The sequence below is a fragment of the Ranitomeya variabilis genome, chromosome 5 (assembly GCF_051348905.1).
Source record: "Ranitomeya variabilis isolate aRanVar5 chromosome 5, aRanVar5.hap1, whole genome shotgun sequence".
NCBI classification, from domain to species: Eukaryota; Metazoa; Chordata; class Amphibia; order Anura; family Dendrobatidae; genus Ranitomeya; species Ranitomeya variabilis.
Window position 1 is genome coordinate 613,441,421 of NC_135236.1, and position 23,695 is coordinate 613,465,115.

Here is a 23,695-nt window from a genome sequence, read left to right on the forward strand (position 1 = left end):
CCAAGGAAAATATCAGTCTCACTGAAGACTTGAACAGTCACTGTATCACACTATATAATATATGGCAATAAAGAAGTAGTAAAGTGTATAAGAAAATAGGAACTAATAAAACAGAGAGTAGCAAGTCAAACACTGAAACACCATATAAAACCAAGTACAAAGAAGGTGTATGTCACTTTAAGGGAACGAAAATAACCCAAAAATGCTACAAGTTGCCCTTACCCATAGTCTCCACTTTAAGACCCAGTGCGTGCAGCCCCGAGGCACATTTGGCATGGACTTCCTCAGGGGGCTGCCCCACCCTATCACTGTGATCAAAATAAAAAAGCAACCCAAAACCCCCTTTATCACCCCTTTAGTTAGTTAAAAATAGTAAAATTTAAAAAAAGTAGTTATTTCCATTTTTCCATTAGGGTTAGATTTAGGCTAAAGTTAGGGTATGTGCACACGTCCGGATTTCTTGCAGAAATATCCTGAAGAAAACCGGAAATTTTCTGCATGAAATCCGCATTTTTTTTTTGCATTTTTTTTCCGTTTTTTTCGCGCTTTTTTAGCATTCTGCAAGCGTAATTAGCTTGCAGAATGCTAAAGTTTTCCAAGCGATCTGTAGCATCGCTTGGAAAACTGACTGACAGGTTGGTCACACTTGTCAAACATACTGTTTGACAAGTGTGACCAACTTTTTACTATAGATGCTGCCTATGCAGCATCTATAGTAAAAGATAGAATGTTTAAAAAAAATAAAAAAAATAAAAAAAATGGTTAAACTCACCTGCAGGCGTCCGTTCCTATAGATGCCGGTGTGGTTCAAGACCTTCCATGACGTCGCGGTCACGTGAGCGGTCACATGACCGGTCTCGACCAATCACAAGACCGTGACGTCATCACAGGTCCTTCACCGCACACCAGCTATAGAAACCGAAGCGGCAGCATGCAGCGGAGAGGCGGGAAGACATCGAAGGTGAGTATAGGACTATTTTTTATTTTAATTATTTTTTTTGACCAATTATATGGTGCCCAGTCCGTGGAGGAGAGTCTCCTCTCCTCCACCCTGGGTACCAACCGCACATAATCTGCTTACTTCCCGCATGGTGTGCACAGCCCCGTGCGGGAAGTAAGCAGATCAATGCACTCCTAGGTGTGCGGAATCCCCTGCAATTCCGCATTTTAATGAACATGTTGCTTTTTTTTCCGCGATGCGATTTTTTCGCAGAAAAAAAGGCTACATTTGCACAAAAAATACGGAATACACTGAAAATAATGGGAGGCATATGTTAGCGTTTTTTTGCGTTTTTATCACGTTTTTATAGCGAAAAAACGTGAAAAAACCACGAAAAATACTGAACGTGTGCACATGGCTTTAGAGTTGGGCTAAAGTTAGGGCTAGGGTTGGGCTAAAATTGGGATTAGGGTTGGGCTAAAGTTAGGGTTGGGCCTAGGGTTAGGGTTGGGCTAGGGTTAGGGTTGTGGTTATGGTTGGGATTACGGTTAGGGTTGAGATTAGGGTTAGGGGTGTGTTAGGGTTAGGTTTGTGGTTACGGTTACGGTTAGGGTTGGAATTAGGGTTAGGGGTGTGTTGGGGTTAGGGTTGAAGTTAGAATTGTGGGTTTCCACTGTTTAGGTACATCAGGGGATCTCCAAACACGACATGGCATCACCATTGATTCCAGCCAATTTTGCATTCAAAAAGTCAAATGGTCCCTTCTGAGCCCTGCCATGCACCCAAACCGTAGCTTTCCCCCACATATGGGGTATGGGCGTATTCAGGAGAAATTGCACAACACATTTTGGGGTCAATTTTCTCCTGATAATCTTGTGGAAAAAAAATTGGTTCCAAAGTAATTTTTTTGTGAAAAAAATAAAATGTTCATTTTTTCCTTTCACATTGCTTTAGTTCTCGTGAAGAACCTAAAGGGTAAATAAACTTCTTGAATGTGGTTTTGCACTCCTTGTGGGGTGAAGTTTTTAGAATGGTGACACTTTTGGGTATTTTCTATTATTTTGACCCCCCAAACACTTCAAATGTGAGGTGGTCCCTAAAAAAATGGTTTTGAAAGTTTTGTTGGAAAAATGAGAACTCTCTGGTCAAATTTTAACCCTTATAACATCCTAACAAAAAATATGTTTGCAAAATTGTGCTGATGTAAAGTTGGCATGTGGTAAATGTTATTTATTAACTATTTTGTGTCACACCAATCTCTGATTTAAGGGTGTGAAAAATTAAAATTTGAAAATTGCTAAATTTTAAATTTTTTTGCCAAATTTCTTTTTTTTTCATAAATAAACGCAATTTATATCGAAGAAATTTTACCACTAACATGAAGTACAATATGTCACGAAAAAACATTCTTAGAATCAGTGAGATACATTGAAGCGTTCTAGAGCAATAACTTCATAGAGTGACAGTTGTCAGAATTGTAAAAGTTGGCTTGGTCATTAAGTACCAAATTGGCTCTGTCGCTAATGGGTTAAGGCCGTGACCAAGGTCCACAGTTGATGGAAACATTGTCCACTACACATCTTGGTGCTTTATGCTGACACATCGATAATGTTAAAATTAATTTGCTGATTGCATCTCTTGGAGTGCCGTGGTCATTTTCTTCTACATTTGGGTGGACTTCCTCTACCACTATAGCACCTACATTGAATAGGTAGTGCACAACCATTATATCTAGTGACAAAATTAACTAAGGCAAAGACAGTGATCATAGTATCTATGACATAAAGGACCAGATATTTCATCTACAATTGTGCCACCCTGATGAACGTCAGCAACAACAGAGTTGTACCAGCTGTATAGTCAGATTCATGCAAATTTGGCTGTGTCCTTCCTCCTGCAGATATCCTCAGCACTGATCCAATTGCTCAGAACATTTGAGCAGTGGCAACAACTAGCCCAGTTATGGCTCTCAGAAAAGTAGAGGAAAAAGCGACTGCCATGTTAGGAAGGGGTTAAAGGTTAAATATCGACTTTTGAGATTGTTATGTCTAATAGGTGGCACTAGATTTCACATTCTTTGTTGCAACTTGCACATATTACAATCATTTATTCATGCCTTATACCAATGATATGGAATAAAACTGTATATGTGGAATCTTTTATTATGCTGTTGCTACTATATACGTTTTTTATTTGTAATGCACCAAATATGAAAAAAAAGTTTGTAAAAAATTCAACTTAAAATAATGATCAAAAAAAGCTATTTACCACTATTTACTATATAAACAATCTTAACCGCATCATCATTTTGTAAAATGTAATGTACTGAAGTGTTTATTTCTTAAAGAAAACTTTTCACGTTTAGCACGCTAATCTGGCTACTCCATGGCATAGTGGCAGAAGGGCTGACAAAAATGTATTTAATATTTTTTTAATTTCTCATCTCTGTTGTGGAGATATTAGCTTGTAATGTTTAAATTCTAAATTATGCTAAGCCCATCAGTTGCAGTTCTCCTCTTACGGTGCTGACAGGTCTACCCTGCACATTAATTGCTGTGAGATGAAAGATGGAGGTGTTTGTAACCTTACTCAGCTCTGTACATGGCTCACAGAAAAAGGAAATTTCTACTGAGCTTATGGGCTTCTATCCTTTTTTTACCCTGTATGACACCACCTGCTTGAGATTGGTCAATGTCATACAGGGGAAAAGTACATGCCCCAGATCAAATCTCTAGTAACGCCTCAATGGCCTTAGGAGGAAATTGATTCTAATCATTCTGCAAAAGAGATGAGAAATAAAAAAATTAAAAAAGATGTTTTTATCATCTCTGAAGCCATTGTACCATGATGTGGACAGCTTAACATGCTAAAACTGCTCAAAGGTCCTCATTAAAGGGGTTGTCTATGACTTTTTTAAAAATGATTTCAATGGGCCCAGTGTCATTTAAAAAAAAAGTGTTTTCCTTCTGTGAGATTTGCTGCAGGCATCCCCCACTGGGCTCCTGGCATCCTTCCATGCTAGTCATTCATCATCAGCCTTCTGACCCAGACATAACATCAAGGCTAAAGATACATAAACTAAAGCATATTAATCACAGAAAATGTACTAAAAAAAGGGGTATAATTTAATTACAATAGAAATCAATATCTAGAAGGTTATACTCTCCTACTTTTACATAGGTATAAGGAAACAGGTATATTATTGTCCATTGGTGCAAACACGCGCCCCTATGCGTGTTTTGCTTTCGGCTTCCATATTGGCCCCCCGAGGAAGCCAAAAGCGAAACGCGCATAGGGGTTTGTGTTTGCACCAATGGACAATGATATGGGTAAGAGCATATAATCGGAACACTGGTTCTCTTTACATAGGTTTTTACTATGTGCTCATTGACCACTTTGAAATGAGGGATATGTGTTTCCTTATACCTATGTAAAAATAGGGGAGTATAACCTTCTTGATATTGATTTATGCACTGGCACTTTATTATTCTGTAATAAGTGGTTATATCAACCCTTTTTCGGTACCTCTGTGCCCATACCTTGTTCCTGTGGTGCAACACATTTCTTCATGGGTGCACCTGTTCCGTATATTCAAATAGCTCTGTTTGTGATATTTAGGCTTGAATTGCTATTGACTGTATTTTATTATTATATTTATATTTATTATATAATATATTTCTATTGAATGTAAAGTATACCTCTTTTTTTTTAGTACATTTTGTGTGATTAATATGCTTCAGTTTATGTATCTTATGTTATTGGGAAGCTTCACAGGGTATTATCCCATGTAGTTTTGGGTGGTCTCCGCAGGACTACTAAATGATTCTGGTCCCTATATCTGAGATTTTGTATCTGATAATATCAAGGCTTCAGCTGATCAGCCTTGGCATGAAGTTATTATTATTATTATTATTATTTAGATATAAAAAAATTCCAACCAATGAAAACCAATTGTTTAGTTTGTGGATAAAACATTAATTTAATCAAAATAGTAGAAATAAGAGGAGATAGTGTTTCACTCCATACACCATTGAATGTAGTGTTATTCTTTGACGTTTTGTGACATTGTAGACAAAAGTGATAAAAAAAATCCCACCTGGCACAAGACTTTCATGCATTTTTCTCATACTGTATGCCTTTACCTTGTATAATTATAATTACTTCCCTATAAACTTTTGTTGTTCAATGAACTGTTCCATCTTCTGTTTCAACATCATTAGCAAGAATCTGCGTGTACACTCACAGTAGTAATAATAGTACAAACGGATTGTAGCATTCTGAATTGTGTCTGCTACAAAAGCTGTGAAATAACTGCATGCTTCCCCAACACGAAAGCCAATACATGCCCATGCATGACCTCTCAGAAGATACTGCAGTAAAATAATAATTTTGATGACTAATTAACTGTGGAAATGGGACACACACAATCATTCACATACACTCACCAATAGTATGCTCCATACAAAGACGACCTGGGACTAGAATTCGGCCCTGGCATTTTAAAGCGCACAGGTCCATTCCAGCCCCTTCTCTTTCCCCAGATTGAGGTCTCTATGACTTATATTACCTTGCCTGCAAGAGATCAAGATTTACTACAAGATCTCTACAGTATTTCTAATTATACCGCTATATAAGATTTAAAAATAATACAGCAATATTAATATTGCAATATAAGAGACAAATAATGCCAGATAATAACAACATATTAGCAGCATATAGTGAGTTTGTTGTTTTCAGGGAGGTTTTTTAGTTTTACTTTAACTTATGTCCTCACTCCTCAGGGACCGAGAAGCAATCGGCGGGGATTGTAATTTATTTCCTTCAGGCTGACTCAAAAGCCTGGACTTTTTTTCTCCATGTTGAATCTCACTCACTCTGGATGGTTTATTTAGGCACTAGTTAATATATTCGATGACCCCGACCCTGCGTCTACATCAGCTTCAGCAGGTAGTCCGGCCAGCTGAAGTGTATTGCTCTGAGTTTCAGAAGTAGTCCACTGATACTAAGTGGAATGACCCCCCACTCCGTGGCCAGATCTGTCAAAGGCTATCTGTAAGGGTTAAGGATGACTTTGCTTTGTAATGAGACTTCAGTTTTTCTGGAGGCGGCCATGTATCTGACTATCCTGGTGCATTATCGTCTTCATCAGAGACATAAAGTAATGCTCTGATTTGCAATGGGTCTGGGGTCAAGGGAACATTGGTCTGAGTCCACTGAGTGGACCAACTGTAGTTCATCATAAAGGGGAGTATGTTTTTACTGTGATGGAAAGGGGCATTTTGGGTAATTGTCCTTCCCTTCCACACCATAAACAACCGCTGGAATACTAAGGAGCCCATGTTGCGAGGAGGTTAGCAACCCGGGTGTACATATCTCCTCTGTGGGTAGATCACATATTTTTCAACAGGCGGAGATCCATCTGGGCAAAAATATTGTGGCTCTTTCTGCCTTTCTGTACAGTGGGGCAGGGTTTAACTTGATTGACTCTAGGTTCGTCCAGGTCCAGGTCCTCAAATCACATGCACTGTCTAGACATATTCCCATAATCACCATTGACTCAGCACCTTTGAGCCAAGGGTATTTAATGCAGGTTATACAAGGGATACATCTACAGGTAGGGGCCATGCATTTTGAATCTATTGACTGTTAGGCTAGAGATTCTGCCTTCTCCTGTGGTTCTTGGACTTCCTTGTCTCATGCTGCATAACCCAGTGGTAGATTGGGAGACTTGGGAGGTGGTAAAGTGGACCAAATAATGTCAAGGATACTGCTTGGGCACCTGGCTAGCCAAGGTGGATGCTCAATCTGTTCCTGAATACATGTCTGACTTTGGAGATATGCTTTCAGAGCAAGGGTGCCTAGAACTTCCTCCCCATTGTCCTTATGATTGCACCATTAATATTATTCCATGGCTGCCAAATAGCAGACTGTATAATATCTCTGGTCTAGAGAGGCAGGCCATGAAGGACTATAACACAGAAAGTCTGGTAAAGGGTCATATTAGACTATCCTCATCCTCAGTTGCTGCATGGTTTTTATTCATAAAAAAAAGATAGGTTACACCTCTGCCTAGATTTACGTCAACTCAATCAGATCACGGACCGGGATCTGTATCCTCTGCATCTTATCCTGGACCTCTTTAACTAGATGAAAAAAAAAAATAAAAAAATAAAAAAACAAACCCAAGAAGAAAAATAACCATCCACTGTCCCTCCACATGCTCACAACCCCAGTGGGGGAGCCTAAAAAAATGGGGGACACAATTAATTGAAAAAAGGACACTCCTGCTACAAAGAGAACCAGAAAAAATTGGAGTACATGTACATAAATTGTATCAAATTTTATTAAGTTACATAGATAACATAAACACATGTATCAAAACACTTTAAGACATATATAGAAAATATCAGATAAGTTAGGTAGCACAGACCAAACTAACGGTGCTGTCCATCACCGACGCCATATATACAACAATCAAATGCAAAATGCAAGAAATAAATAATAAGATGGGCACAGAGTCAAGGAGAAAGTAGGGTCGTATAAGGAAAACACGGTATAGCCCTGTACACAGGCTAATACCTCAATAACTATATGTTCACACCCATCCCCGTGCTCTTACCACAATACTGGCATCAGACCTGGACAGCACCGTTGCTGTATATTTGGCGTCGGTGATGGACAGCACCGTTAGTTTGGTCTGTGCTACCTAACTTATCTGATATTTTCTATATATGTCTTAAAGTGTTTTGATACATGTGTTTATGTTATCTATGTAACTTAATAAAATTTGATACAATTTATGGACATGTACTCCAATTTTTTCTGGTTCTCTCTTTAACTAGATGGCAGGAGTAAAATCTTTTTCCAAACTGGATCTCAGGGGGCGTAAAATCTCATTCTTATTAAGGAGGGGGATGAGTGAGAAACAGCATTCAATACACCTGAGGGACAGTATGAAAGCCTTGTGATGCCATTTGGGTTGACTAATGCTCCTGCCATCTTCCAGCACTTTGTAAATGACATTTTGGGCACACGGCAGTTAGATTCATTGTGATTTATCCTGATTACATATTAATTTATTCGCCTGACCTTTATTCAAATCAGATACATGTCAGGCAGGTCTTACAGATGCTCAGAGACAATAAATAATATGTCAAACCAGAGAAATCTATGTTCTCAGTTTAGGAGATCTTTTTTCTAGGCTATCTCTTATCATCCACCTGTTTTCACATGGATCCAAAGAAACTTTAACTTTTTGAAATGCGTAGACTGGTGACCATCTGGTGAGTTGCCTGTGGTGGAAAGTGTGTCAGAGACCTATTATACTGTTTCCACTCTATGTAAATTGATGCCACTTTAGTGGTGAATGACAACTATTCTTTGAAATATAGACACTCCAGGTTGGGTCTCCATCAGGTGGGCTGCCTGTGGTGGAAGGTTTGTCAGAAGCCTATTATACTATTTCTACTCTGGAAATTAATGCCACTTTAGTTATGTGTAACAATTATTTTTTTGAAATGTGGACTCAAAGTTTGGTCTTATGGTGGGTTGCCTGTGTAAGTAAGGCTCTCAGACAGGCAGGCCTGCACTCACTTTCTGTCAACCACCTTTGTTCTTTTCTCTACATTTTTGTACCAATAGCACTGTATGAAACTAATGTTTGTGATATCTGAGTCTGGCTGGAAAAAAAAAAGTGTTGCATGAGGTATCAGGGCTCCCAAATAAGAAGACTTACACAGTTCCTTACCATAGCTACCCATCTTAATTTAAACTTAAATTTTAAGCTGCTAATGCTGGGCCAGACCCTGATATATCATGCATGAGTGATGGTTGACTGCTTCTGTGCCGTTACAAAAGGTTCTACTGTGGGTCAATTGATCAGTCAACAACCTGTGTTATTTTACTTACATTGTTGCACCAAATACTATATGAAACTGATGCATGTGCCATCTCAGTGTGGCTGGAATAAAAAATAAAATTGGAGGTGTTGCATGCGGTATCAGGTCTCCTAGCTAAGAAGTCTCACACTGCTCCCTTAACCACCAGGTCCTCATTGAAGCTTCAATTCCAAGTTGTAAATACTGGGCCAGACCCCGATACCTCATGCATGGCCCATGGCTGATGGCTGCTTTGCCATTTGAAAATTTCTACTGTGGATCAATTGATGCCAGATTTCATGCTGTCTACCCCTAATTTTAGCTCTTTGCCAAGCTTTATGTCACCCCTTAAGGTGATGGGTATACATATGGTTTGGCCTAACATTGAATCTAATGGGGTTCGGGTAAATGCGTCGAACGTCAAATCGTTCGGCTAATTGAACCTAAATATACCTTGAAAGGTTGGCTCAGCTGTAATAAAAATGTAATCTTGTCACGTAAAAAATAAGTTATGATACAGCTCAGTCAGCATAGAAATAAAAAAGTTATATCTCTCAGAATATACCAATAAAAACATTTTTGTTTTTTAAAAATAGTTTTGATTGCTTAAAAGCGCCACAACATTAAAAAATGATATAAATGATATAAAACTGTAATTGTACTGAATAAAGTTGTCTTATCACTTTTACCACATGGAGAATGGAATAAAATAAATCCCAGTAAACAATTTCTGAATCTCTGGTGTTTGTTCATTCTACCTCTCAAAAAATCGCACAAGTACCAACCACCAGAGTTTAAGACCAAGTACCAAGGAATAAAATGGCAAGGATATATATTTAAAAATACTTTATTATAGCTGGTAATAACATATATTTTATGTGCACATGTTGGAAAATATAAAAACAATAACAAAAGGTGACAAATATATATGAATAAATTAATCACCAATATATACAAAAAATAGGCATAAGGTGTGCCACATATGGAAAAAATTAATTAATCACAGGACTCCTATGCAGGACAATGAATTATTGTGTAACACATGTGGTAAAAAATAAAATGGACAGTGCTAGATTACTGTTATAAAATATTTAAACATAAGATAAAATCTCCACAGCAAAAAAACGTGGATAATAAATTTGTGCAAAATCACTGTGTGCAATTGTGCATAGGAAGCTGAACTAAATAAAGTGCTGAGTGCAAAAAGAAATACAATAGTCCCGAATTATACGGCAGTACCTGTGTCCTATATGGCATCACCAAGCTCCAAACAATGCGCACCCCAACGCACGTTTCGGATTTTGGAATCCTTCGTCAGGGGGAAGGGGAAACCCCCTGACGAAGGATTCCAAAATCCGAAACGTGCGTTGGGGTGCGCATTGTTTGGAGCTTGGTGATGCCATATAGGACACAGGTACTGCCGTATAATTCGGGACTATTGTATTTCTTTTTGCACTCAGCACTTTATTTAGTTCAGCTTCCTATGCACAATTGCACACAGTGATTTTGCACAAATTTATTATCCACGTTTTTTTGCTGTGGAGATTTTATCTTATGTTTAAATATTTTATAACAGTAATCTAGCACTGTCCATTTTATTTAATTTTTTACCACATGTGTTACACAATAATTCATTGTCCTGCATAGGAGTCCTGTGATTAATTAATTTTTTCCATATGTGGCACACCTTATGCCTATTTTTTGTATATATTGGTGATTAATTTATTCATATATATTTGTCACCTTTTGTTATTGTTTTTATATTTTCCAACATGTGCACATAAAATATATGTTATTACCAGCTATAATAAAGTATTTTTAAATATATATCCTTGCCATTTTATTCCTTGGTACTTGGTCTTAAACTCTGGTGGTTGGTACTTGTGTGGTATGTGAGTGGTTTCCACTTAAATTTATTTGTCAGCACGAGGGTCCTTCTCTTTTTAGAGTTACTATCCTTTTACACATAAATTAATTATTTAAAAAAATAGTTTTATTTTTCCTCAAGTGCTAACAAATTTTGTCTCTCAAAAAATCGGAATAGTAAGCGATCAAAAAATGTTATGTACCTTAAAATGGTAACAATAAAAACACCAACTCCTCTTGCAAAAAACGAGCCCTCACATGATTCTGTTTGCAGAAATGTAAAAAAATGATAGCTCTCAGAATATGGCGATGCAAAAACTAGCAGAAAATAGTGTCTATTAATGTGTGGTATTAGCCAAAGATGAAAAAATATATAAATCTTGTATAATCGCACCAATACACAGAATAAAGCAATCTAGCCACTTATACCACACAAAGAACAGCGTAAAAAATAAACAAAAAACAATTCTTCACCTGCTGCTGATTTCTTTATTCTGCCTCCCAAAAATCACAATAAATCTCAGCTCACAATTACCCTGTGCTCTACGCTGAACACTTACATTGGGGTTTCCATGTAAATATAAGCAATACATGATTCAGTTGGAACCCTCGGGGGAAGATTCCCTACAATGGGGCAGATGGAGAGACTGGAAACTCCATCTTATGACATTGCTGTGATCGTTGTTTTAGAAGTACACAAAAGCGCGGCTGATCACAGTTTTGTACTCTTGTGAAAAGAAGGACAAAGCTGAACAGAGGGCAAATTGAGTCCAGAGTAACCTTGCTGCCACATTATAGTGAATGGATCCCTCCAGGGTTTTATCTGAATCATGTAATTCAGAGACTTATATCTAAACCTTCATGTGAGTGCTCTCCTAAGAGCGCAGGATAAATGTGATCCGAAATGTTATGTAAAATGTTTCCAATAAAAGCTTCAACTCAATCCACAGTAAAAGCTCTCACTCTGGTCTGTCATATGTCAATAGAAATATTGGGGGCTTCCATGTTACTGGTAGTACAAAGGCTCCGGAAAAGCAAAATGGCTTCTCACTCCCCAAAAGAATTCTGCACTCACAAATCCTACCCTCCCCCTTCTGAGCCCCACAGTGTGCCTAAGCCACAGTTAGCATCTAGTGATGAGCGAGTATACTCCTTGCTCGGGTTTTTCCTGAGCACGCTCGGGTGATCTTTGTAAGTGCCCGGAGATTTAGTTTTTGTTGATGCAGCTGCATGATTTACGGCTGCTAGCCAGCCTGAGTACATGTGGGGGTTGCTTGGTTGCTAGGGAATCCCCACATGTATTCAAGCTGTCTATCAGCTGTAAATCATGCAGCTGAGGCAACGAAAACTAAATCTCTGAGCACTTACAAATGCTGGGAGACCACCCGAGCAGCGAGTATACTCGCTCATCACTATTAGCAGCCAAGTCTGGTATTTTTGTAGAGATTAGAGCCTGCTTAATATATGGGGTCAATGTCTCTAAATGTTTCTAGACATACAAGCTGGGAACAATGTGCTACAACATACGGGCATGACAATGGCAGATTTGCAATTTTCACTTAGCAACATCCGTTGATGCATGTTTCTGGAAAACACCCATGGAGTCAAATTGTGACTATAACTGCAGATTAGTGATGAGCGAGGACTAAAATGCTCGATTGCTCAGTAGTCAAGTCGAACTTGTCAGACACACGGACGGGCTTGGGAAACACTCGGACGGGTTTGGGAAACACAAACATTTTTATGGAAGACCCTAAGAGGAGGGCTGGGGGGGCAGGAGTTGTTTAAAAAATGGATGGAAACAATGCTCAAATGGAATGGGACCAGAAGGGAGAAGACTAGTGATGAGCGAATATACTCATTACTCGAGATTTCCCGAGCATGCCCGGGGGTCCTCCGAGTATTTTTTAGTGCTCGGAATTTTAGTTTTTATTGCCGCAGCTGAATGATTTACATCTGTTTGCCAGCATAAGTACATGTGGGGATTCCCTAGCAACCAGGCAACCCCCACATGTACTTATGCTGGCTAACAGATGTAAATCATTCAGCTGCGGCAATAAAAACTAAATTTCCGAGCACTACAAAATACTAGGAGGACACCCGAGTGTGCTCAGGAAATCTCGAGTAATGAGTATATTCGCTCATCACTAGAGACGACGCCTTGATGCATCTCTGACTCCCAGGTATCTGCTGGGAACCATGTTACCAGAGTATTACACGGCTTTAACGCACTGACGATAAATCATACAAAACCAAAGATAAAATGGATTTTACAGGAAAAAATGTTAGCAAACATTCTTTCCTGTTTAATGACCTGTATAAATGGCAAAATTAAAGACAAAAAAAAAAACAACTCCTTCATCCCTTAATAGACGGGTCATCTCTCACCAAATGTTTCCATCACATATGACTACAGTAAATGACATAGTAGGAGGGAAAAATCTACACCCACAGATATTCATCAGTAAATGTAATTTTAACATTTTACTACCTTATGTGGGCATGTGGTGTGTGACATGTCCAGATACATCCTGTTTAATTTATGACAAAGGGATTCTAACAGTCAAAAAGCATGTGCAGACAATGCAAGAACTGACTGTGCATGATGACCGTCTAAAAATTTAGAGCGAGGGCTGCTTGATCCCCCTCTAAAATTTGGAGCGAGGGTCGCCTATTTACCCTCTAAAAATTTTGACTAACGAAATAAAGTTGCATTCTCTAGCGCCATACGCCAACATGAAATATCTCAAATTTAAATTGCATTGCTGCTCTAGAAAATAAAAAAAATGAGAATATTTAGTGTATAAATCCTATCCTAATGGGACTCCTCTCGTGGGCTGATAGCCTCTAAAAATTTGGAGCAGAGGCCACATGATGGCCCTCTAAAAATTTGGAGTGCGGGCAGCATGCTGATCCTGTTGATATGGTGGAGGAAGAGAAGGAGGACAAGGAAAAGAAGAAACCATAAATCTTATAGCTTTTTGTGGGTGGGAAGTGGTCTACGGGAATGCACCAGAATTGAAGATCATTTGTGATGGCTTTATGTTCCGCTGCTGTCATCCGCTGGGATTGAGAAGTCTGGGTAAATCCAGGCCTTTTTCATTTTCATAAGAATCAGCATGTCAGCATATTTAGTTGACAGGCAGATGCACCTTTCAGTTATTATGCCACTGGCAGCAATTAAAACCTGTTCAAACAAAACACTGGTGGCAAGGCAGGCCAGCACCTGCAAGGAATAGAGGGACAATTCATGTCACATGTCCGGCTTGAAAGCTTGAATACTCAATAGTTGTATAGCGCACAGAAGTCACCGAAGATACTGGTGCGGTCGGCTATGTACTCCTTCACCATCTTCTAAAATGGGCTAATACCTACATAGTTTGGAGAGTGAATGGACCCCGACCTGCTGCCCATAGTTTAGAGAGTGAATGGACCTTGACTCCTGATGAAGACATGGTGAAACGCGCGTAGGGGTGACAGGTCGGGGTCCATTCACTCTACAAACTATAGGCGGCAGGTCGGGGTCCATTCACTCTCCAAGCTATGTAGATATTAGCCTGTACAATTGCATGATATAATCTCCTTTCTTGCACACAGGCACTTTAACTTCAAAATGCGGCATTTAAACCTTTCTCCACCTCACATGAGTATGCACTTTGCTGTTAGGTAGACTTTGAGCTTACAATAGACCTTCTTGTTTACATTGCATTTGCACTTTGCCTTCACATTGTTATTAAGATCTTGTGCCCCTAATAAGATTGCTTGTCTCAAACTGCTTTTCTCATAATGCATTTGCACTTTGCCTTTATACTGCTGCTAGAATTTATTTATTATTAATTATTTCATGAAATTTGATTCTTTTGATGCATTGGCTATACCCTTACCCTTATTACCCCTTACATTGTCCTGCTTTCTTTGGTAGTTTTACTTTGTGTAATAATCTTGTTAATTCCTTCTTATTTATTGTAATAAAAAGCTGTTTTATGGTTGAATATACTCTCTTACCCTTTCATTGATTTAATATTTTGGGAAGATATTTTGGCGATAATAGTGTCAGTGAGTAGAACGCAGGTGTATCAGTCTTTTTACAACCTCTGATGAAGTAATGCGGCCAGCAAATCACAGTATTGCCACTACCAAGATGGCTATAGCATTACAGTGACTGGTAGTTAATCCCAGCATGCTTACTGGCTGTGTAATAGACACCAAACATGTGCGGTAGGGATTTGAGCTTTAAATCCGAGCACCCAGATACTGATATCTGAGTATCACTGAGCACGTTCTCTCTTTCCTTAATATCAGCCCAAAACAGAACCCCACTCCAGCTTGCTGGCATCTGAGTTGAAATGGAAGACTGTGCCCATTACTGATCCAGCTACGGTTCCATGTCTCTGGTCCGTCAAGTGTCTTGGCTCAGTCTTGACGTTACAACTTCTGTGTCTTGTTCATGATGGTCAGGTTTCAATTATCTTACCTAGGCCATGTCTCTGAGCCCTGAACACTTTGTATTTCTGGGCCCTTCAGGGACTTTGTAGTATTGGGATATGACAACACTGATAATAAATGGGCTCCCAGTTGCTTCACGTCTTGTTCATGTCTTGTTATCTAAACACGTTTCTTTACATTAAATTATGCAAATTATAAAAAAAAAAACTGTGAGATTCCAGGTTGTAAGGTAGCAAAACATGCCAAGGGGGTAAGTACTTTCATAATCCACTGTAAATTTAACATGGAAAGGGGCCTTACATCATTCCTTTTTATCCTACTTCTTTTTGACATTGTGATTCTAATTCTTCAGTGTTGCCAAGCAAAAAGAAGCTAAAGAGTATTCTCTATATGAAATTCTATACGCCTTTCCACATGAAAAAAACAAAACAGTTCAACATGCACTACAACATAATCCTGGCACAGTAGCTCATGCAATATTCAAATGGAAGTAATACATACACATTCACTAATGTTGCACATCTGCCTGCTGTGATAAAATGCTGTAGTGACAAAACCATTTTGAAAATTCTTTATGACAATATGTGCTTAAATAGAATTAGTTTTCTATTAAATGTTATGTTCATGGGAACGTGATTCAACACTTTCTTTGTATTAATTCAAATGTTTGCCATAGTAATATTGTGATTTCTTACCCTTTTACATAGACAACATGACTTCGAACATTTTAGAATTACAAGCAGTCAGTCTAGCAGTCAAACGGAAGTCAGACGGCAGTGTTACTCGGACCGGGGTGGCAATGCAATACTCACCTCAGTCCTAGCATGTCAGCTACACAGAAATGCAGTATATGCTGTCATGCTTGTGGAGCGCTCCCAGACGCAGGGCAATGGGGTACTCGGTACCGGGTCCCTCTGTCTCGGTTCTGGGGATGTCACGGTGGCCCGACCCGGTCCATGGCCCTACTAAGGGGCGTCCAATTAAAGGTGTATGACTAAGGGCACTGTGGTGCGCCAGAAACGCGTCAGGCAAAGAGGGTTCTTCTCTCTTTTTTTAAAATTGTTTTTTTAAAATGTTCTAATAAATTTTGGTTATTTTACTTACACTGGATGGACGTGCTGGATATCCCCACTTCTCCTTTCTTCTACTTCAGCTGAAAATCACCGGCAGGTACGGCACCCACCAGTTACATTTACTTGCAACAGCTCTCAGATGTATGTCTTGGCGTGTCAAGCTTCAACCCTTCCCCCTCCTCCCTTTTCTGAATTGTCAATTAAAGGTGTAGGTGGTAGTGGTTTAGGTCGCGGTAAATAACGAGGACACAAGGTTGCAGTCTCTTTACCTTTTACTGTAGACTTCGGCATCCACAATCCAGAGCACTGCTAACAGGGCTGGCTGAGACCGGTCGGTCTGAAGGCACATCCAGAGTTCCCTTTACAGGTGGAAATCAGTAGCCTTCCTACTTGCACCTGTGTGTTGTAGTACCTCCCTGCTGAGCACCACGGGATAGTCCTCACAACTCTTGTATCTGTTTCTGATGTTCTCTCTCTCCATCCCCCAGTTTGGGGGACGCACCCGTATGACGGGGGGTAGGCCTGGAGCCTGGATATGTTTTATAGGGACCCTAGAGACGCCCCTCTCCCACAATTTGGGTCTTTCTCCCCCGTGTCGGTCCAGCTCTCATGCGATTCTATTTGTAGGTGACAATTTGGCTGTTGTTTCTCCACATAGGTGAGCCGCATGGATTTCCTACTGAGTATGCCTGGACCTTGATTTCTTGCAAGATATTATTGCATATTGCATATCTCAGGCGCTCATTTTTGGGATACCCCAGTGGCACAGGTTTTTGAGGGGACTACATTTAAGGGGGCCGGGCGTATTGCTCTTCTTCTCCCTCTCCCCTCTGTGTGATGTTCAGTGGGTTATTTGTACCTAGACTTTTTGTATGTCCAGTCCTTTATCATCTCAGGAGATATTTATGGTATTCCATGTGGTAATACAGCCGGCTTTACGTAGCATGTCACAATATATATGTATGAGTATTATGGGCCTGACGGGGGGTGTTGTTTTGTATTGTTTTTAAATGGTTTTATTGTCATGTGTTACCCATTAAAGTTGTTCTCTTTTTTGATACGCAATAGGTGGTGTGCTAACATTTGTTTAGTGGCTTCTGTTCTTCTGTTTTTGTTCTAGACATTTATTCGGCTACTAGTTAAGCACCCCCATCGTAGTAGCATTGTTATTTACTTAGTAGTGCGTCAGCTGTTGATCTTTAGTACCACTTAGTTTGCAGGCATCTGGTGATGTCTTTTCTTGGCTTGGCAGCACACAGTCTATTGTGACGTTGACAATTGTTTTTTGATTGTTTATAACTTTTATTTATTTTTGTGGTCAGGTGGATTCCATCCAGTGGCACAGATGGATTGGGATGCCAGAGAGGCGGCATGGAGGGTCGCGGCTTCAGCTGCATTTACGGACCAGGCTTCGAGTGGTCCAGAGTCTGATTTCACAAGGGTTACCACTCAGCTCATGGCTGCCCAGAAACAGGGGATCAAGTTACTTTGGAACATCAGATGTTTGGAGGAGTACCTCAAATTGAATTTGGTCCCTAGGGGTCTGAGGGTCTCCATTTTTCCCGCCTGGGAACCCTCAGACAACTTTCGAGTCACTTGGGAGGGGGGTCTTTTGCGTTGCTCACAGATACTGATTAACCTCTTAATCACACATGATAGAGATCTACTTAGTCAGGTCAAGTTGGAGATCAAAAGGTTGGAGGATGACCTTAATAAGTTTGACGAGATATCTCAAATCCAACCTTTCCGTGTGAAACTCAAAGAGGTCCTAGACAAATTTGATAGAGAAATCAAGGATAAGAAGAGATCTAAATTTTTAAGGGACAAAACGGACTTTGACCGTAAGGCAGTCTTTCACTGGAGACACCAGGGTAACCAACGACGGGAGAGAAACTTTAAATCCAATGCCAATGGCCCTACACAGAACCCTTCATCTTCTGATGGTCATGTGTCCAGTGATTTTTTATCTTCCGCGGAAAGCGAACCCGACACAGGTTCAGGACTAGGCGCGGGCGGAGGAGACGGCGGCCTGTTCACGAGGATCACCAGAAACAGGAACCGCAGACCAATGTCCTACAATCAGCGGAGGAAGAATCACTAGTGACCACACAGTCCACCCATGAAGCCCGTGAGTATGATGATTCCACCATTAATGATTCGCTCCAGGTCATCAATTTATCCAGTTATTCTCTTAGTGCCATTGAGTTGTCGGTTCTCAAAAGGGGTTTGACGTTCTCACCATCGCAGAGGATGGACAAATTCACTTTGATCAAGGATCTTTTTCTTTTTTGCAGGAAAATCATTCTGCAGGTCCTACACTTTCAGCCGAATTCCTTGTCTGATGCTAATCGTGTTGAACAAGAGGTTTTTCGGGACCTTCTGGACCTGTTGGATGAGGGGGATCCTCTCAGAGGTAGGCCACGTTTTCCCCAGAGAAACAGATCCATGGTTTGTCCCTCTTTTTCTACCATTCCGGCAGTTAAAATCTTTTTCGAATTGGTTAAGCAAGACATAGAGGGTTTATCTGGTGGATCTGGAGTTGGGGCTAATTTGACTAACCAGGAACGTAGGGTCTTGAGGGGCCTCAGCTACAACGATGAGTTTCTCATCAGAGAGGCGGACAAGGGGGGCAATATAGTCCTGTGGCCGCACCATATGTATTTGGAAGAGGCACACAGACAGTTAGACAACCCCCTCCTCTACCGCAAATTGCCCTCTGACCCCACAGGGGTGTTCTCTGTTAAGCTGAGAACATTACTGGATAAAACGTTGGAACTTGGTATTATTAATATACAGGAGAGGGACTTCATCTGGGTGGAACAACCCACTACACCCACGTTCTACATGGTCCCCAAGGTCCACAAGAGCACCACGATACCCCCGGGTCGCCCCATAGTTTCCAGCAAGGGCAGCTTGTGTGAGAGGGCATGTGGATATGTTGATTTCTTTTTACAGCCCTTGGTAACAGCGCTCCCGTCCTATATAAGGGATTCTTCACACTTCATCAATGTTCACAAAGGAGTGACACTGGCTCCAGGCGATCTCATGGTTACTTGCGACGTAGAGTCGCTCTATACTAACATCAACCATGAGGACGGCATGCGGGCCGTCGCATTCTATATTGATCAACAGGTTGATTCGGACAGACTACACGATTCCTTCATTATTGATTTGTTGGATTTTGCGTTGCGTCACAATTTTTTCTTATTTGACCGGGTATTTTATTTACAGATCTCGGGTGTGGCCATGGGGGCGCGTTGTGCCCCCTCATTTGCAAATCTTTTTTTGGGGTGGTGGGAGTCCAGGTTTGTGTTCACGTCTGATTTTTTTAATACCAGAGTGCGACGGTGGTCGCGGTTCATTGATGATGTGTTTTTCATATGGTCAGGTTCTGCTGAGGAACTCTCCCAATTCATGGGGTTCCTCAATAACAACTCTTGCAATATTTTCTTGTCTTATCAGTTTTCTCCCATTTCAGTGAATTTTTTGGACTTGGAGGTTAGTTGCCGGGAGGGCATGATTTCCACACGTCTCTATCGCAAGCCCACAGCTGTGACTGGATTTTTGGACTATCGGAGCTTTCATCCCAAACACACCAGGGAGGGGGTCCCGACTGGCCAATTCCTTAGGGCCAGGCGCAATTGTACTGAGGACTCAGACTTCAAGATGGAAGCTAAGGAGCTCACGGCAAAATTCAAGTCCAGGTATTATCCTAAAAAGTGTATTTCGCGAGCCTATGTGAGGGCCAGTGGGCAGTCACAAGACTCTTTATTGGTGGCCAACAAGAGAATACCGGACAATTATGTGCGGTTCATTACAGGGTATCACACCCAGTGGCCAGAGATGAGTAGGATTTTAAACAATCATTGGAGGATCTTGACCACAGACCCACTTACTTCCCAGGTTATCAGTACTCGGCCTCTTATTACGGCTAAAAGGGCCCCCAATTTCAAGGACTTATTGACCCAGAATCATTACAGGAGACCCACTAGGCGTCTTAATCGGGGTATATTATTGAGGGGTTCATTCCCATGTGGAGGCTGCAGCATTTGTCCTTACATGCGGCCTACTCGTGATACGTTTTGTAATCCTGTGGATCGGAAAGAACATAAATTAAAAACTTACATCAACTGCAAATCTGCTCATGTGGTATATGCTCTGATTTGTTCGTGTCCTTGCATTTATGTAGGTCAAACCTCGCAGGAGTTGAGACGGAGAATGCAGAGCCATTTATCCAGTATCAACACGGCATCACTGGATAACAGGAGAGGCAAGACGTTGAGTACGGTAGCTGCACATTTTCTGCTCCATCATGGGGGAAGCTGTGCCAATATTAGGATTGTGGGCTTGGAACAAATCAGATCCTCGGGCAGAGGAGGTCCGCTATACAAGAGGCTTCTTCAAGTGGAGTCAAGATGGATTTATCTACTCAACTCCACAGCACCTCATGGCATTAATGAGGACCTGCATTTCACGGGCTTCTTGGGCTGAGTGGGTCACTTGGAGCATAGATCTTCAGGACATTTATTTGATGACTCAGCAGGGTCTCCAATGGACTGCCTAATAAGGCCGTTATGGTGACCACAGGAGTGGGCCTGGCGGGACTTAGCGGATGGCTTGTACTCTCTATTTAAATTTTGTACCAGGATTTCGTTAAGGATTAGGACCTTACTATTGCAGATGGGGCTCATTGTTGCGACTATGAATCATTTTTGATTAGAGTATACAAGGATTATAATATGTTTATGTGCCACTAATTATATACAGTTTAACTGTGTTCATGTATAATATTTAACTATGACATTACTCCCCACAGTGCAGCAGTAGTTTGTAGGGAGCTATCGCATGTTTACCCTCATGGACGCACAGGGCTTTCCATTGGTACATTTGGTATACCTCCCTACCCACCTAGGCATCATTGGTTCCCTGTCTGTGGTACCTGGCGTTTTTTTGTTTGGGTCACATAGCGCACCGCTGGAACTGGTACGGCGCGTGCGCACTGAGACTCTATGGGCAGAGACGTCTGCCCTTTTACAATCATTTTCATCTTGTGCGCAGGCGCGGGCGGCATCTTATTTCCGGTAACGTCACGTCCGGTTTATGGCGGCGCACATGTGCGGCGTGTTTGGATCACCGACCATCCACTATATATGGGACATACAGCCTTGAGGGTAAGCACTTTCCCCTGACGAAGCGGTCCGAGTAACCGCGACACGCGTTGGGTCTTTCTCCCCCGTGTCGGTCCAGCTCTCATGCGATTCTATTTGTAGGTGACAATTTGGCTGTTGTTTCTCCACATAGGTGAGCCGCATGGATTTCCTACTGAGTATGCCTGGACCTTGATTTCTTGCAAGATATTATTGCATATTGCATATCTCAGGCGCTCATTTTTGGGATACCCCAGTGGCACAGGTTTTTGAGGGGACTACATTTAAGGGGGCCGGGCGTATTGCTCTTCTTCTCCCTCTCCCCTCTGTGTGATGTTCAGTGGGTTATTTGTACCTAGACTTTTTGTATGTCCAGTCCTTTATCATCTCAGGAGATATTTATGGTATTCCATGTGGTAATACAGCCGGCTTTACGTAGCATGTCACAATATATATGTATGAGTATTATGGGCCTGACGGGGGGTGTTGTTTTGTATTGTTTTTAAATGGTTTTATTGTCATGTGTTACCCATTAAAGTTGTTCTCTTTTTTGATACGCAATAGGTGGTGTGCTAACATTTGTTTAGTGGCTTCTGTTCTTCTGTTTTTGTTCCGTTCAGTGCTTACGCATAACGCGATCTCCTGGGAGCATCACTCTTTGGGGTCCAGACTGCACCGGCGCTTGCGCCTGCGCAGTCTATAAAGGCTTCGGACAGAGTGACGCTCCCAGAATTATATTATAGATCTTTTATTTTTATTTAGCGCTAACATGTTCCGCAGCGCTTTACAGTTTGCACACTGTATCATCGCTGTCCCCGATGGGGCTCACAATCTACATTCCCTATAAGTATGTCTTTTTGGAGTGTGGGAGGGAACTGGAGTACACGGAGGAAACCCACGCAAACACGGGGAGAACATACAAACTCCTTGCAGATGTTGTCCTCGGTGGGATTTGAACCCAGGACTCCAGCGCTGCAAAGCTGCAGTGCTAACCACTGAGATACTGTGCTGCTGGATCTAACAAAAATTTGAATGTCAAGTGAATTTTTCCGGGAAATTTGGTGTTAAGCTATTCTCCACAAATTGAATGTCCCATATAATGCTCTGAGGTCAGACAATAATAAAATGTAAGATGTTAATAAAAACAAAACACCTTATATTCGCCTCATCACTCTCCTGTCCCGCCCTTACGTTTCTCACTGCCTGCCAAAAGATCCTCGGAACTACTATCTTCATCCCCTGATCATGAGCTTCATCTCCATAACAGACTTTGGAGGTCACAGACTTTCAGTGTGCAATAACCTCTGAGGCCTGGTCATGGCCAGATGTCCTGGTCTAGCGTGAACTAGATGGAGCTATGATGACAGATAGAGGAGGCCCTGAAGACCCGGTGACAGACAATGAGCAGTCAAGGGGCTGAAGAGGTGAGCGATGAGGTGATTATATATATATTTTTTCAACATTCTGACAGCCATCTGCTGTTCAGTAATAAAAGATATGGGTATCTTCTGTGGGGGGCTTTTTCCCTAAATATATTGCTTTGTTTTGTTTTTTCAAATCATTTTTGCAAGTTGGTTTGGCTTCCACAGCCTCATTGTTTCACTGTAAATTGAAACTGGGATGTACAGATGTTCGTGTCCTGGCTTCAGAGAGGTACACTGCGCATAATTGGAAGTGCAGAAGACTTCTGATCATGCACAGTGCATTTTTCTGTAGCCGACACATTGACAACTTCAGAGGATGATTGCAGTAAAGGAAAGGAGCCATGCGTATGCTCTAGGCAAGTATAGTGCTAGAGATGATGCCTGCATGTGTAAGTTATGTTCACCCACAAGGACGTTATAACATCTATGTTGTCTGACTAGTCAAAGCCTTCATTTACATATCATAAACAGACTTTTGAAATACTTTTTCTAAAGATCTGTTTATGTATGTAATAAAGGGACTGTTAGGCAGGGTTTGGACATATGCAGATGCAACTGTTGGTGGTACTGAGAGTACAGGGGACCTGGCAGGTTCCCTTTAGTAATGCTATTAACCTGCAGATTAACCACATATTTGCAGGTTAGGCTGCTTTCACACTAGCGTCGGTACGGGGCCGTCGCGCTGCATCGGCCCGACGTACCGACGCATAATGTGAAAAAAATGCCTGACGTGGACAGTGGAAGCAGTCTTACGACGCTTCCGCTGCCCCATTGCAAGGTCCGGGGAGAAGGGGGCGAAGTTTCGGCCACGCATGCGCTGTCAAAAATGGCGGTCTCGACGCACAAAAAAAGTTACATGTAACTTTTTTGTGGCGGCGGTGCACCAAAACATGACGCAACCGTTGCACGATGGTTGCGACGT

The 23,695-nt window shown here is 41.2% G+C and overlaps 1 protein-coding gene across 2 annotated transcripts; it reads left to right on the top strand.

Annotated features, from left to right (window-relative positions):
* The first annotated feature begins 17,799 nt into the window (after positions 1-17,799).
* On the top strand, positions 17,800-20,937 carry LOC143773880 (uncharacterized). Of its 2 annotated transcripts, XR_013215423.1 has the most exons (4): positions 17,800-18,330; positions 18,497-18,615; positions 19,681-19,906; positions 20,392-20,937. XR_013215423.1 is itself a non-coding variant. In XM_077261189.1 (3 exons), the coding sequence occupies exons 1-3, from the start codon at positions 18,453-18,455 to the stop codon at positions 20,462-20,464; spliced, it is 462 nt and encodes a 153-aa protein (XP_077117304.1). In that variant the 5' UTR covers positions 17,800-18,452; the 3' UTR covers positions 20,465-20,937. The 2 variants fall into 2 exon arrangements, 1 of the variants encoding a protein (XP_077117304.1); XM_077261189.1 differs by having other exon boundaries at positions 17,800-18,615.
* The last annotated feature ends 2,758 nt before the right edge of the window (positions 20,938-23,695 follow it).